This window comes from Stigmatopora argus, chromosome 15 (genome assembly GCF_051989625.1).
Source record: "Stigmatopora argus isolate UIUO_Sarg chromosome 15, RoL_Sarg_1.0, whole genome shotgun sequence".
Taxonomy (NCBI): domain Eukaryota; kingdom Metazoa; phylum Chordata; class Actinopteri; order Syngnathiformes; family Syngnathidae; genus Stigmatopora; species Stigmatopora argus.
In genome coordinates this window covers 11,508,464-11,524,235 of record NC_135401.1, presented here as the reverse complement: position 1 = coordinate 11,524,235, position 15,772 = coordinate 11,508,464, and the positions used below count along the sequence as shown (strand labels likewise).

Below are 15,772 nucleotides of genomic sequence, written 5' to 3'. Positions count from 1 at the left end.
ATACCTATCATAAATGCTTCATTTTTATCCTGTAGGCAGAGTTATTGTGTCCAAAGTGTTTCTGGGCAACAGCCTTCCCATCAGAGAGGGAGAATTGGTGCACAGAAGAACTTATCCCCGAGCTTCCTCCGTATACCGCAATGTGTACACCAAGTATTTAGGTAAAATACCTACTGCATACAAGAATACACAGAACAGATGTGTTTCCAATTGAGCTTCCGGGTGTGTATTGTTTCCTCTATCTAGATGGAACGCAAACTACCATTCCCAAAGGAAGACAGTGGTTCGTCTTTGACAATGATCTCGTCTTGCCCGAGTACTTGATATGTTTTGAATATCTCACTGAAGTAAGTTGACTGTATCTTTACTTCTGAACAATGTACACTTCCAACATGCTTGATTGCTAGATTGCTCCAGTTACCAAAACTGGGTCCAGAATGGCACGCAACAAACAGAATAGTGTAAGAGTTCAGAGCGGTATTGCCTTTTTATATCCGTCAGGTACGAATACAGGGCCTGCTTCTTCATTTCATTCCGTGACCGGACGTTTGGTCGCCGGACTTTTGGTCGCCGGACGTTTGGTCGCCGGACGTTTGGTCGCCGGACGTTTGGTCGCCGGACGTTTGGTCGCCGGACGTTTAGTCGCCCGGAACCAAACGTGCGGCGACCAAAAGTCCGGCGACCAAACGTCCGAGTACCATTTCATTCGCACCAGTAATTTTAAATACATAACAAATTTGCTTTTACCAGGCTCGAAAAACTTAAAAAAAAACTGTTAGGACTCTTGGACGATGAATGACAGTAAAAAGAGCCCATCTGGGTGTAGAGAGAATGTCAAGGGGAACGCAATTTCACAGTGGTACCCCGAGATAGCTTAATGCGTTCCGGGACTAAGCGCGTATGTCGATTTACTCGTAAGTCAAATGAACGTTTCCCATAGAAATGAACTAAAAACAAATTAATTTGTTCCAACCCTCTGAAAAAAACACCAATAACAGGATATTGGATTGGAAAAAACATTTTTATTTGTTCTAATTCACCATCTATTAACAAAGTAACAAATAACTAGTGGTTTAATAGTTCTAAAATGTTTTTAACTTTACTAAAATTAGACACAGAGGGAAGAGAGAAACAGAGAGGGCGAGGGGAGGGTTGATAGACTTTTTGCACGGCAACACGCTCGTAACATTACATGACCAAATTTAAATGAACTTGGATTACAATGCAGACACACTCAAAAATAAATTTAATCTAACCTTACACTAAACTTAATTCTAATTTTGTTTTAAATTTTGATACCTTTCTTCTCCCGGGTTGGCGCTATTTGCCGCGCCTCCACCCTGACTTTCAGATGCAACCTATCGAGGGTTGTTTGCTTTTGTCTTCCCTTCTAAATATTCCCAAAAGGATGCACACAAATGTCCTCACAATAGGCTAACACACGACCACTTGCCAATGAGAAGTAGTATATACTCCATTCTAGCCATTCTGCACTGACTAACAAGGGAAAAAACACTGAAAAAAAATGCAACGCTCCGCCCAGTGCTCACGAGGGAGTTGTGGGGAGAGAGACAGTGCCCATGATGTTCTTATGAGCAGCCTCTCGCGTCCGCTGTATGCTCGTATATCAAAATTTGTCTCGTATCTCAAGATAAATATTTGCTCGAAATTTTACTCTTATCTCAAATTGCTCGTACGTCGGGGCACTCGTATGTCGAGGTATTACTGTATAATGGATAGAGGAAATGTATTTACTCTTTGGGAGATTTCGTAACTTGGTTGTTGTTTTCGTATATTGGAACAGTAATTTGCACATCAAAGGCTTTCATAAACTGAAAACTTTGTAGAAGCATTTGTAAGTAGACTGTAGTTAATGTAATAATGTGTGCCTTTCTAAGGGCAGCGAACAGCCGACATCACTAGACGACAGCACGCAAGCCCTGGACCTTCCGACCTTTGACACTTCTTTGGACAATGAAGCTATCAACATGGAGCCTGTCCTGGATCAACCGCCCAAGTTGGTTAAATTGAATGCGACAACTCTCCTAAATGCATCCAGTGCACACATGTTCTGTGAAATCACTGTAAGATTTATTTCAGAATGAAGTCCCTGTATTTGTGCTTTTATTGATTATCCATTGAATCGTAAGGTGCTGAACCTTCACAGCAGCGGTCTGAGCAGAATCAAGGAGATTTCTTCCATTAGAGGTCTTCGCCATCTCACCCTCAGCTTCAATGAGCTCACCTGTCTCGGCGAAATTGCTCACATGGTATTGAATCAGATAGTGATTTGATTAAGTGTTCATTCTTAATTCTATTCTAATCATGTCAAATTTCTCAGCCCAATATGGAGTTTTTAGATGCCAGTTTTAACCAGATTGTGAGCCTTGAAGGTCTGAAGGGGTTAAAACAATTGGGACATCTCGATGTTAGCTGGAACAAGTTGACCAATGCCAGCGAAGATGCCAATGTACTAAAAATACACACACCAGCCCTGAAAATACTGGAAACACGACACAACCCATGGACGAAGGTTTATTCAAATAATACAATCATTAAACTAAAAATAACACGAGTTTAACCATTTATTCAGACATAAACAACGACTCTGAATTGTTTGTTCCTGCCAGCCAGAGCATGTCAGAATGACCGTACTGAGCTTGGTGACAACACTTGCAAAACTGGACAACATAGCAGTTACAGAAGAAGAAGTTGCAGATGCTGTTTGCAAGACAACGAGAACCGTTATCAACCAGGTTAACATTTTGGTATTATACAATCCAATCATTGACCGATTCCGTAGGCACCTATGTTGCCTACGAGGATCCTCTGGAAGTTGTATAAGGGAATTGTCCAAATGTGAGCATTTCTAAGGGACGTTACAAGACTTTGAACCATTGGTTTATTTGTAAATAATACTTAAAATATGTACCGTATTTTCACGACTATAAGGCGCACCGCATTATAAGGCGCACCCTCAATGAATGACACATTTGAATTTTTTTTCCATATATAAAGCACACTGGATTATAAGGCACCCTGTCTATTTTGGAGAACATTTAAGACTTTTAAGTGCACCTTATAGTCGTGAAAATGTAGTCAATTTATTGGAGAGCCGTTAACTCTTTGTTTACTGCTATAAACCTGGACACCATTTTGACTGGCAGTGAATGCATCTCAAAGGTGTTCCACAAGGCTCAATATTAGGCTATGTTAATGGGATGAACTGGCATGCCAAAGACCAGCATATGATCAAAGATCGAAATTGAGTATTAGGACTTGTGATCTGAACCTAGCCTAGATTCATGTTTATCGCTGTGAGTGACTTAACATAATACGTACTTTGAATTGTGATAGGATATTCTCATTGTTTGCTCCCATACCAACATCGAGCGTCCCCGAAATCTCAGCCTGGTGTCAACAACTGAACTACTGTCTAAATTATATCCGCCAGTCATGGACCTAAACCGAGGGCTGGAGCCAGATTGGAATGCAAAGGTCAGTGAAATCAATGAGTGTTTATTTTATTTTATTTTTTTAGCCATGATGAGGTCATTTTTCAATTGCTAAAAGTTTGTGAATTTGGAACAGATCACATCTCTAAACCTTGACAACCAGAATATTTATCAGATGAGCAATCTGGATGGCCTGGTCAACCTGCGCTGGGCTTCATTTAATAATAATTATATCTCTGAAGTGGAAGGGCTAGACCGCTGCATTAATCTGGAAGAGCTCTCCCTAAATAACAACAACATCGGCACAATTAACGGTCAGTCATTATATTTCCTACTTCAAATACTTCACCACTGAATTGTCCTCCATTTTATCTACTAGGCCTCTCAAAGCTACAGAATTTGAATAAACTCAGCATGGATGGAAATCAGCTGTCCAGCCTTAACGCTTCTGTCCTCGAGCAGCTACAAAATTTGACCTTTCTGTCTGTGGAAAACAACCTTATCACTTCCCTGCAAGGCATCAACAAATGCCGCGAGCTTTTGGAGATCTACGCTGGCAACAATCATATTTCTGTCTCTAGGGATATCTACTATCTCAAGGTAAACCTGGAATTTAAACCCTCATAACTTAACAAATCAAATATCTATCTACTGAGGGACTGTGCGGTAACCTCAGTCTCAGTCTGCAGAAGGTCCCCACCTTGTGGACTTCCTGTGTGTGGCTCCAGTTTTTTACCTAGGTCTACAATGTCTTGTGTGTCTTGTGTCTGTCTTGCTGCTGCAAACAAGAAATTTCCCGAATACGGGATGAAATAAAGTTCTAACCTAACACTTGATTCTATAAAAACACCAACACCCAAAGTGAATTTTCAATTTAGTACATGTCTTGCGTTGCCATACTTAACTGATTGTGATGATGACAATTGTCGTTCAAACTAGGAAAATGGCAGCCAAATAGATCACCATTTTAAGAAAAAAAATTGGGCTTAAATTCAATAAGAATATTAAGCTATAGTTCCGTAATGTTGGCATCAGCGTTCCCGCTAAACTGTGCAATTGCGCACTGGTCACACACTTTCAGTGCACAAGAAAACCTATTTAGTTCAGTGAATTAGATATATATAACTTATTTTCTGCATTTTGCTGTGTAATTCAGTGAGTGACAGGTGTCCAGCCAATCATAGGAAAGAATGGCATTGACAGTACTTGGGCATGTAACACTGGGGTGGAGTTAAGTGACCCTAATGCTAACTCTGCTAAAGTGAATGTGATATGTCAACTCCCCAAACCAAAGTAAATGCGCTTCTTTTAATTTGGAATGGCTGTCGAAGTATGTGCAAATAGAAGAACAAGTGGTGAAAAAGGGGGAACATCTCTTCTTTTTCGAGCGAAAAAGCTCTGTTCTGCAAAACATGCAGCAAAGCTAAAGTTGTAAGTGAGTTTCTCGATGGAAAAATATGGACTAAATGGAAGCGACACATTCAGTAGAAAAGTTGTTTGAATGAAAATGAGACATGAGAAGGGACAGACGTGAAAAATAAGGTAAAATTTAAGTCAGATTTGTGCATATTCCAGTGACATTTATAAAGATTTTTTAGTTATGGATATTAATCATTCAATTTTATTGTGACTAGATCATTTATGGGTAGTAGAAATGGACCTGCTGATGGGAGGTGTGATCCTGGTGTGAGGCCATAGCGAGCACTTCTGATGTTGTTCACAGTGGTCCTCTTGGCACCCCGTGGAAACATTTAAATAAATTTAATCTATCTATTTAGATCTATTAGTTTATCAGAGTTGTTGTTGGACTTAATATTTGAACAAATGCTTTGAAATTCAGCTTCAGTCAACGGGAAAAATCTTAATTCTTGTTTATATAGTCACCCATGAAAGCATATCTACAAGTTGGCATTTTTAGTCTAGTTCAAGTAAACAAATGTTTGTTTGTTTACTTACTTGATTATGTTTGCAGGCATTGGAAAATCTCATCATCTTGGATCTTTATGGCAATCCGTTATCAGAAAACTTCAAGAACTATCGCATTTATATGGTATTCCACGTGCCTTCTCTAAAGGCCTTGGATGGAAATGCAGTGGTAGGTTGCAAAAAAGCATACAACGTAATGGTAGATTGTTTAGTTAGTGATGTGACATCACTGTCTTTTTTGTTGTTGTAATTCCCCAAAGGATGCCACTGAATGTGAAAATGCCAAAGCTATGTTTGGAGGACGACTTACCCCAGACCTGGTGGCAGAGAAATTGGGCCATTCAAATTACGCCAGCATCACCTACCTCACGCTGCAATCCTGCGGAATCAGGTGGCCTTTTAAAATCCGCATTTAAAGTGACAGCGATTTATTTTGAAAGCAAAGCCTTATAAGGGTGTGAAAAATATTTCTTTTCCCCCAAAGGACTGTGGACCTGTCTCCAATAGACCTGTTCTTCAACCTTAGCACTATCAACTTGGATCACAACAACCTTACCTGCTTCTCAGGCATCATCCACCTTCCCAATGTCAAAGTACAAACAAGAGGAATGAGACGAAACAACTTTTTAAGGCCATGAAAGACAATGACGTCTTTTTCATTCATTACAGGTCCTGTATTTAAACCACAACCGCATAGAGTCCATCCTGCCGAGGCAGAAGACATTTTTAACAAACAGACAGCTGCTTCACAACAAAGTGCACTCCAGTGGCTATGGGCAACAGACCTTATGTAAAGGGAGCAGGTAATGTGGCAAATTGATTTCCACTTAACACTTATAGCCAGACAGTGGCATGTACATGGGAAATTGAATGTCCTACTTACTAATTTTAAACAATCTACATACATAGCAGGAAAAAAATGCAGTTTCTGAGTAAATGTTGTTGTTCAGAGTACATATATATATATATATATATATATATATATATATATATATATATATATATATATATATATATATATATATATGGAGAGAGAAAGAGAAAATAATGCTTTAAAAATAAGAAATAAATCCAAAGTACCTAAATGCCCCTTTTCACTTGTCCCCCAATTTTTAACTGAATCTCAAAATGAAACGTAAAATTTAAATTGTTCATTTGCGTATTTTTTTAACTGCGTGAACTTTGGTTTTAATCAACATAATATTTCAAATATGCCATCCTCCCATTTCAAATGGTCCAATCCATTTGTCACCGTAAATGCAGTGAATGAGCTAATATTCATAATAAGGCTGCGAATTTAAACAATTAGCTCTTTTGTAATCTTAAAAACTCCTCCCACATTTTAATAATTTTTTTTTTCCATACAGTTTGACCGTCAGGGGGCAGCCCCTACCAGGAAATGAATATTTACTCAACTGCTCAGGCTTCAGATTAAAATATAATGTAATACACAATATTCCTTTCTGCAATTTTCATGGTATTTATTATGAAACTCCTTTATATTAAAAAAAAATCCCCATCGCCAAGGATAAGTTGTCTGTCGGATGTTGTGTAAAAAGTCCAAATCTCCCACCTGCAGTGATTTTTTTCCTGTGACATCCTATTTTGTCTTGGCAAAATACAGCAGCAGGAGGGAGATCGCTTTATATTTACCCTGAGCAGTTACAAAAGCTTCTTTCCTTTGTGAAGGCTCCTTGCACCAACCATCATCCTGGAGCCTCTGATGAGCAGCCTGGAAATACTGCATTTGAGTAACAATGGCATCTCCAACATGGCCAATCTGGAACTCAGCAGGCTAACCAATCTTAAAGTGCTCTTCCTTCAAGGTAGGTAAAAGTAAACAGTGTAGCTGAAAGCCAGTTGTTGGTAAAAAAAAAACAGTGACTTTCATTACGCCAGCTTTTGATGAGGGCCACGGAAGGCCACTTGTCACTGCAGTGGCTTGAAAACCTTTGTGTAACGTCAGAATTTGTTCCCTTGTTAAACATCGGTAAACGTATATAAGTAAATGTTTCATAACATTCATTCTTTCTGAGCTGCGCTATGGCCTTTTGACCACTAAGAGGTTGTTGTCAGTCTGGTAATCTAACAAAATCATTTTGTGGGTCATCATTGATCTAATGAGGTCTTCCTACTGGATAAGAATGACTGTATTTAATGCAAAAATAGGGGTTTAATCTTCTCTTGAGCGCAGCAATGTTCATTTGTTAGGTACAGTTCATTTATATTTAGGGACGTCCCGATGCTGAATGTTTTGCTTACTTGACTTCTGATCCGATTTTATTCCAGATATTCCTTGATTTTCAACCCAGTAAAAATAATGCAAGAAATAATATAAGCAGAGAATGGCAAATCGCATTTTTGTATTGAAGAAATGATCTTTTTGCCAATTTTATACGATGCTCTGTTATTATAATTAGTTTCTAAAGCACAGGTGCCCAAGTGATGGCCCGGGGGCCAGATTTGGCCTGCCACATCACTTTGTGGAGCCCGCAAAAGTAAATTGTTGACTTCCTGTTTCATGCCAAAATTCAAATGAAAAATGTAAATATTTAGGGAGTATTCATCTTTTTTGCCTTTTGTCTTTAGAAAAGAAATAAGAAAATAAAAAAATAATTAAAATATCCTGGCATATATATATATATATATATATATATATATATATATATATATTTATATATATATATTTATATTTATATATATATATTTATATATATATTCTTTTTTTATCCCAAATATTTCTTGACAATCTAAAATGTTAACATAAATAAAGCTCTGTAATGTTTGAAAGCCTTGAATATGATTTCATGAATGAATTCTTTGACAGTGATAGATGTCCGATCCATTTTTATAGCCCCCCCAATTAAAATTAATTGGATGTCTACCGCCGTCATTGGTACTGAGACATATAAAAAAATAAATTAAAAAAATTCCCGAATACGGGATGAAATAAAGTTCTAATCTAATGAAGATTCAATGCCAGGAACCCCAGTTAAAAAGAATTTGAAGACTATATCTATCAGTGGTGGTGAATTTGTTAATTTAGAAATGTTTAATAAAAGGTGAGACTTTTACTTTTTCTCTGAATACCTGCTAACAAAACATCTTTATATCAAGGCTCCGACTAGTGCTTAAAATTCCTTTAATTTGAAATTTGACAGTTTAAGGGGTTTGAAGTGGTACTCTGAATTAGGCATTTGTAATTAATTGTCATTGAGTTGTTTGAGTAAATAGCTTTCTGTTTTAAATGAGTAACATAATAACATTTAATGAATCTGAAATATCGACTTCAATATGAACCGTCTGCTACTAAGAAAAAGTATTTTCAATCAAATCAATCAATCAAAAGCCTTTATTTTCATCATACACAGCTGCGTATTACGAAATTGGTGGTGCTGCTCCACAAACTGCGTTTTCCCAGTAAAAAAAACATAAATAAGTAATATAAAAATATAAAAATTCATGTCAAGCAAAGAGCCGCCATCTTGGATTCAATCTTGGAATTATTTGTACTATGTGCTAAAATAGCATCTCGTAATGTCATTTCTGATAGAATCTGTTTGTCCAACAATGGAAAAAAAAATAGGGAGTTGCACAAATGTAGTGTTTCACTTCTGTTTTAGCATACATTTTCTTCTTTTATGACTATATTGGGACATAATTTTGGGCAGAAATGTCATATTGAGTGTTTCACACCCCTTCCAGGGAACGAGATCACCCAAGTCGAAGGTTTGGAGGGTCTCCATCAGCTCAAAGAGCTGGTGTTGGACAGGAACCGGATCAGAGGCCTGTACGAAAACTCTTTCATTTCCCAGGGCTCCTTGATGGAACTCCACCTTACAGAAAATCGCATCCGCGAGCTCAACCATCTCTACCCGCTCGTCGAGCTGCACAAACTTTTCCTCGGCATGAACAAGCTTCAGGTATAATTTATCCTTACAGCTTAATGTCAATGTGAACGATCATCTGTCTTTCTTTGTGCCGTATTATTGACTGGCGACCAGTCCAGAATGTCATACACAATTTTCCCGTTAAATAAAACAGACTAAGCTTCACCTTCCTAAATGAGCTTGCTGAAGATTTTCTACATAAAACTTTTTTTTTTTACTTTAATGAGCTTTTTTCCCATTTATTTGTATAAACAAGGTGGCAAATAGAATGCATTTTTTTCTACACTTGCAGCAAACGTATACATAAAGTATAGTAATCATGACTCATTATCCCCAACTGCGCAATGTGAGGGTTACCATTTAAGGGGTCTTCAGTGTGATTGAAGGTCAGGGGAGTGTGAAAGAAGACAGAGGGGACAATCAGCGAAACATGTAATCAGCTTCTCACTATGCATCTCCTTCTCGCTGAGAGGGAGTGATTTGCACACTTTAGTCTGCCAATCCCTCTTACTTTCATGTATTTAGTAATTAAGATGTAAAGTATGGCAGTTGTTCCAGCACATGGGGGGGCGTCTCTGACCATCAAGCTGGCAAATCATGGAAAAACTCCCCCTCCCTCTTCGTTGCTCTGTTGCGTGCCCAAACTCATGCGATTAAACGTGTAATCTCTCCCGTCAGCTGCTTCTGTCCTGGTCGCACCAAAAATTATGAAAGGATTCAGCGCTGGTACATATGCCTCGATTATCCCTAACACATCCGGTTTTCCATCGCAGGGAATGAAAAAAAAGAAAAGAAAAGGGAATCATAGAAAATATTTTCTTCCCATTTTGTAGGAGATCTCAGAGCTTGATAAACTTGAGGTTCTTCCCTCGCTGACGGAACTGTCTGTCATTGGCAATCCGGTGAGTTCATACTCAAGTACATTCATTGGTTACACAGGACATTTGTTCAAACATCAGACTTACAAAGATAAATCATGCATCACTCTGTTCATTCAATTCATTCATTCTTTTTTAACTAGGTCTACAATGTCTTGTGTGTCTTGTGTCTGTCTTGCTACTGCAACCAAGAAATTTCCCAAATATGGGATGAAATAAAGTTCTAATTTAATCCAATCGAAATCTCTTTCTGCTATTAACTATGATAGATGTCCAATCATGTGTTTCTTTTAATCCTTCATCTTTGAATTTAAATGAGTTTAACATTAGTAAACATTGAATCCATTTCAAGCTGAATGGTGAACGTTCATTCTCTGCCATCCCTCCCACTTCAAATTATTTGGACGTTTGTCACTGTCATCTAATGACCTAAAGGGACATATAGTTCATTCAACACGCTTATTTATTTATTTACTTATTTATTACCTATTTATTTATGTCTAAAATGTGTTTTTTCTGTGTCTGTGTTCTCACCCTCTTCTGCTACTGAGACAGTGAATTTCCAGAATACGGATAAATAAAGTTATCTAATCTAGTACAACGCTTAGTATAACAACCTTTTTTTGTACAGTACTATCTTGCACTATTTTCTCCAGATAAAATAAATGAATTCCAGTTAATGTGTGCAACATTACACACTACCATCTATGCTACCTCTAAATAATATATCATTCAAGATTTCTTTTTTAAATTTAATCTTCAGAGAAATTGAAAGTAGTAAAACTGTTATTTAGATACAAGCACTAACCATGAGGTCTTAAGTCTAAAGTGCAATCCAGCAGGGTTGCCAGGTCGGAAACGTCATTTTCCACCCAATCACATTGTAACTCCTGCACAGTTCAATAAAATTATAACCCCCGTTCAAGATAAAATGTTCCCCCATTAACCTATTTTGATATTTTAACCGGGTAAAAAGTTTTCCCCCATATGTGTGCATTTTTTTGTGCTGGTATCCTCCCATATCCCAAAAACACGTGTGGTTGACTTTGAACACCCTAAATTTTCCTCAAGTATGAGTGTGCGCGCAAATGGTTGTTTGTCTCATTGTGCCCTACGATTGGTTGGCAACCATTTCCGGGTATCCAGCACCCCTGCCACCCTTGTTTTAAGTATGTAAGGTGGGAGTGATTCCAGTGAATGATCAGCTTTCACTGCCATTAACGCTGAGAGATGTTCAATGAAGTGGATTGGACGTCTAGCACCGTCATTGGCAGCCAATGAGTGAAATGATGTCGCTTCCTTATTCTCTGCAGTTTTTGATGTCACTCCACTTCCTGCTATGTAGTTGGATTAGGTGTGAGTTAGTAATAATTGGACTAGACCACTTGGCTTCCCGTGGTGTTTTTTGGGGGGGTTGGTCTTCATTTTAGATTCAAACAACATGAAATAGTATTGAATTTAACTTGCCTTGAGCTGTCGTAACCCTGTTGACAAACAACCCGAGCCACAACACTGAGCCAGCATTGCTCGGCGTTCCCAAATTAAGCGATTACACCACGGGCCGTCGGCTGCGCCTCAAACTGGCCGGCATCACGGACAAATCCGTCGACCAAATGTTGAGTGCTGTTGGCCCGCTTACATCACCCATCTGGAGCTCGTAGATGAGGCGTGAGCAGAGAACGCATGTGCTTCGTAGCCCGCTGATGATGAAGGCGGCGAGGCTACACTCAGCTGTGGCAGCCTCATTCCAGCAGTCCCCCCTGCCCATAAGGGGTTAATCCTGCCAAGGGGTAAAGGCCGAGAACCACCCTAGAGACGATACCGCCTGCTGCTGACCACATGAGATCACTACTTTGTCCGTGTTCCCGTGCCAGAATCTGTCCCCTCAATTTTAGACTTTCACTGGCATTCACTCGGAGTTTCAATGCAGAAGTGGCCTGCAGCAACAAGAAATTGGCCAAACGGAATATTGAACAGTTTTGTGAAGCTAGATAGTAGTGTAAATATTTCAAGACGGACGGCAACTTTTTATTTGAAAAGACTGGGTCAGAGGCATTTCTTATTCGTTGCTTCGCCGTCTCACAAAGCACGGACAAATAGACTTAGGGACAGTTTTTTGCATTAGCACGACACACAATCCCTTCTGTGCAATAACTTCGGGCTGTGCAATAACAATGTGCAATATCTTAGATTGTGCAATATTTTAGAATTTACCTTGCCTGGATGTGACTTTTTATATTTTTATATTACTTATTTATGTTTTTACTGGGAAAACGCACTTTGTGGAGTAGCACCACCTATTTCGTTATATGCAGCTGTGTATAATGACAATAAAGACTTTTGATTTTGATTTTGATTTGATTCCAGATTGGAAGCAGGTTTTAGCTTCAAAATTTGAATAAGGCCGTTTAATAATAGCAAATAAAATAATAAAGGTCTAATCATCTTAGGCAGCTCGGTGTAGAGCGGTTAGCATGTCCGCTTCACTGTGCAGTTCAATCCCTGGTGGTTTCTGACTGTCACGCGTTGTCATAAAACTGCTCGTGACCCCAGGGGAGGGGGACGGTCAGGTTACCTCGACCAGCTAGGGCACATGTGTCAAAGTGGCGGCCCGGGGGCCAAATCTGGCCCGCTGCATGATTTTGTGTGGCCCGGGAAAATAAATCATGAGTGCCAACTTTCTGTTTTAGGATCAAATTAAAATGAAGAGTATAGATGTATATTAAATTTCCTGATTTCCCCCCTTTTAAATCAATAATTGTAATTTTTTAATCATTTTTTTCTGTGTTTTTCGTTCAAAAATTATTTTGTAAAATCTAAAAATATATTTTAAAAAGCTAAAATAAACATTGTTTTAGATCTATTAAAAACTGAATATTCAGGGCTTTTAGTTCAGTTCTTTTAATCCATTTATTAAAAAAAACAACTAAATATTATATCTAAAATGGTCCGGCCCGCATGAAATCAAGTTGACGTTAATGTGGCCCGCGAACCAACCCGAGTTTGACACCCTTGAGCTAGGGCATTGGAGGAAAAACCCCAAATTTGTTCCTCCTAAACTGAAACATCCCCACAGTTGTTCAGGATAACACCCGCCTTTGCCTGCTCGGAAACTATTTAAAAACTGAGTCAGGTAACAAGAGGGTGTCATTTCTTGCAATAATGCACGCTGGTGTGAGAAAGGTTTGTCTTCTATGTGACTGTCTGTCTTCCAAAAAAAAACAAAAAAACAGAAAAAGAGCATGTTGCGTTGTAGATACGAGGTCGAAAAAGAACAACGCTAATATGACTTTCCTGTGTGAAGTTAACATGCTCTCCCTGTGCTTGTGTGGGTTTTCTCATGATACTCTGATTTCCTCCCACATCCCAAAAACATAAATGGTTGAATGGTTGACATTTTTATATTGTAGTACTCAGTTATGAGTGTGAGCGTGAATGGGGTCGAATGTCGTCTCATTGTGCCCTGTGATTGGCCAATTCAGGGTGTCTGGAATGACCCTATGTAACTTCTTGCTTTTAGGTGGCTCGCAACTCTCTACACAGGCCTACAGTGATGCGCAACCTGCCTAAATTGCAAGTCCTGGATGGCATAACAGTTACCCTGGAGGAAAGAACCAGAGCTGAAATTACTGATACAACAGTGAGCACTGCACACGTCACCAATAAGTGCATAAAAGCACATGCTTACTTCCAATGTCTTCTTAACAACTCACTCTCAGAATTTGGACGGTGTTTTAATACAGGGCAATTTAAATGTGCAATTATTGCACAGCAATCCATTCAACTAAATGTAAACCTTAATTGGAATTACGCACTGATTTCTCCGTTGAAACCGTCTAATGCACATGTGTCAAAGTGGCGGCCCGGGGGCCAAATCTGGCCCGCCGCACCATTTTGTGTGGTCCGGGAAAGTAAATCATGAGTGCCGACTTTCTGTTTTAAAATTAAAATGAAGAGTATGGATGTATATTAAATTTCATGATTTTCCCCCTTTTAAATCAATAATTGTAATTTTTTAATCATTTTTTTCTGTGTTTTTTTAAATTCAAAAATCATTTTGTAAAATCCAAAAATATATTTAAAAAAAGCTAAAATAAACATTGCTTTAGATCTATAAAAACTGAATATTCAGGGTTTTTAATCCAGTTCTTTTAATCCATTTATAAAAAAAATATCTAAATATTATATCTAAAATTGTCCGGCCCACATGCAGTTGAGTTGACGTTAACGCGGCCCACGAACCACCACTGGTCTAATGGAAGTAAATTATTTGTTTTGCAACCATAATGGGCCTTATTATACACGACTTAGTCCAGCATCATGGAGACTCGAAGAGAATCCAACAAATAACATAGATCCAACTCTCGCTGCCTTATGGAAAGAGTGGAGTGCCTGTTGTAGTAATTCTCCTGGAGCTCTGAATTAAAAGCAGCCTAAGCCTGCTGGCATCATCCTGCTGATTAGTTGAAATGTGCCCGGCAGATAATGCACCAGTGGATTTGCTCCCTATTAGCCAGGTCAACGCGACCCTTTCTGCCCGCCAATCGCACATGTAGAAATGACCGAGACGGACGGCATTCCTAGCTTCTCTAATTATGCTACATTTTCTTTGATTTGAATTTCAACATTGTCATTGATGAGTAGTAATTATTCCCCTGCCATTTGAACCCTCTTATATATCGAGCAACAAGCAGTCTAATCATAAATGCAGAGCGTGGATAAAGTGGAGACAGCATGCTGAAAATACAAAAAATACAGGAAGTCAGGTGACCTTGACCTACAATGTTTCAGTGTTAAGTCGCCAGCATCCTTGTTTCTGCTTAGCTAGTGCGCAGTGCTTGTCTGTGATTGTGTGCCGGGAGGATATTTGCCTTTTTAGCCCTCCTTTTTTCACCTGATGGCTCTGAATAAAAAGAGCTGGGTTCCAAGTTCAGCAAAAACATTAGCAGTTACAATAGAAATAAAATGTAACCCCCTAAACATAAAGAAGAAAGATACGGCTATTGATAAAGATAAAGATATGATGCGTTTATACCAAAGTTAAAATGGCTCGATCGAGGCCAAATCCGGTTTCATGGTTTAGACCACATGTGTCAAAGTGGTGGCCCGGGGGCCCGATCTGGCCCGCTGCATCATTTTGTGTGGCCCGGGAAAGTAAATCATGAGTGCCCACTTTTTGTTTTAGGATCAAATTAAAATGAAGAGTATAGATGTATATTAAATTTCCTGATTTTCCCCCTTTTAAATCAATAATTGTAATTTTTTAATCATTTTTTTCTGTGTTTTTAGTTCAAAAATCATTTTGTAAAATCTAAAAATATATATAAAAAAACCTAAAATAAACATTGTTTTACATCTATAAAAATTGAATATTCAGGGATTTTAATCCAGTTCTTTTAATCCATTTATAAAAAAAATCTTAATATTATATCTAAAATGGTCCGGTCCGCATGAAATCGTGTTGACGTTAATGTGGCCCAACCTGAGTTTGACCCTTGGTTTAGACCAAAGTTAAAATGCCTCGATCGAGGCCAAATCCGGTTTCATGGTGACACAGGCCTTATGTTGACAACAGTCAAAGTCAAACAACAACTGGTTCACGTAACTTAAAACTAAGGACTGT

The 15,772-nt window shown here is 38.6% G+C and overlaps 1 protein-coding gene across 2 annotated transcripts in view; it reads left to right on the top strand.

The window, feature by feature from the left end:
• lrrc9 (leucine rich repeat containing 9) overlaps positions 1-15,772 on the top strand; it is a 29,111-nt gene that overhangs the window by 12,407 nt on the left and 932 nt on the right. For both annotated transcript variants that reach the window (XM_077621782.1, XM_077621783.1), the window contains exons 15-31: positions 36-161; positions 247-347; positions 1,899-2,084; positions 2,151-2,270; positions 2,342-2,533; positions 2,631-2,756; positions 3,358-3,498; positions 3,592-3,769; positions 3,835-4,055; positions 5,428-5,550; positions 5,642-5,772; positions 5,866-5,974; positions 6,051-6,184; positions 7,071-7,207; positions 9,087-9,304; positions 10,105-10,173; positions 13,670-13,789. In XM_077621782.1, coding sequence (XP_077477908.1) covers positions 36-161; positions 247-347; positions 1,899-2,084; positions 2,151-2,270; positions 2,342-2,533; positions 2,631-2,756; positions 3,358-3,498; positions 3,592-3,769; positions 3,835-4,055; positions 5,428-5,550; positions 5,642-5,772; positions 5,866-5,974; positions 6,051-6,184; positions 7,071-7,207; positions 9,087-9,304; positions 10,105-10,173; positions 13,670-13,789 — 2,432 coding nt within the window. The remainder of the gene's footprint in view (positions 1-35; positions 162-246; positions 348-1,898; positions 2,085-2,150; positions 2,271-2,341; positions 2,534-2,630; positions 2,757-3,357; positions 3,499-3,591; positions 3,770-3,834; positions 4,056-5,427; positions 5,551-5,641; positions 5,773-5,865; positions 5,975-6,050; positions 6,185-7,070; positions 7,208-9,086; positions 9,305-10,104; positions 10,174-13,669; positions 13,790-15,772) is intronic.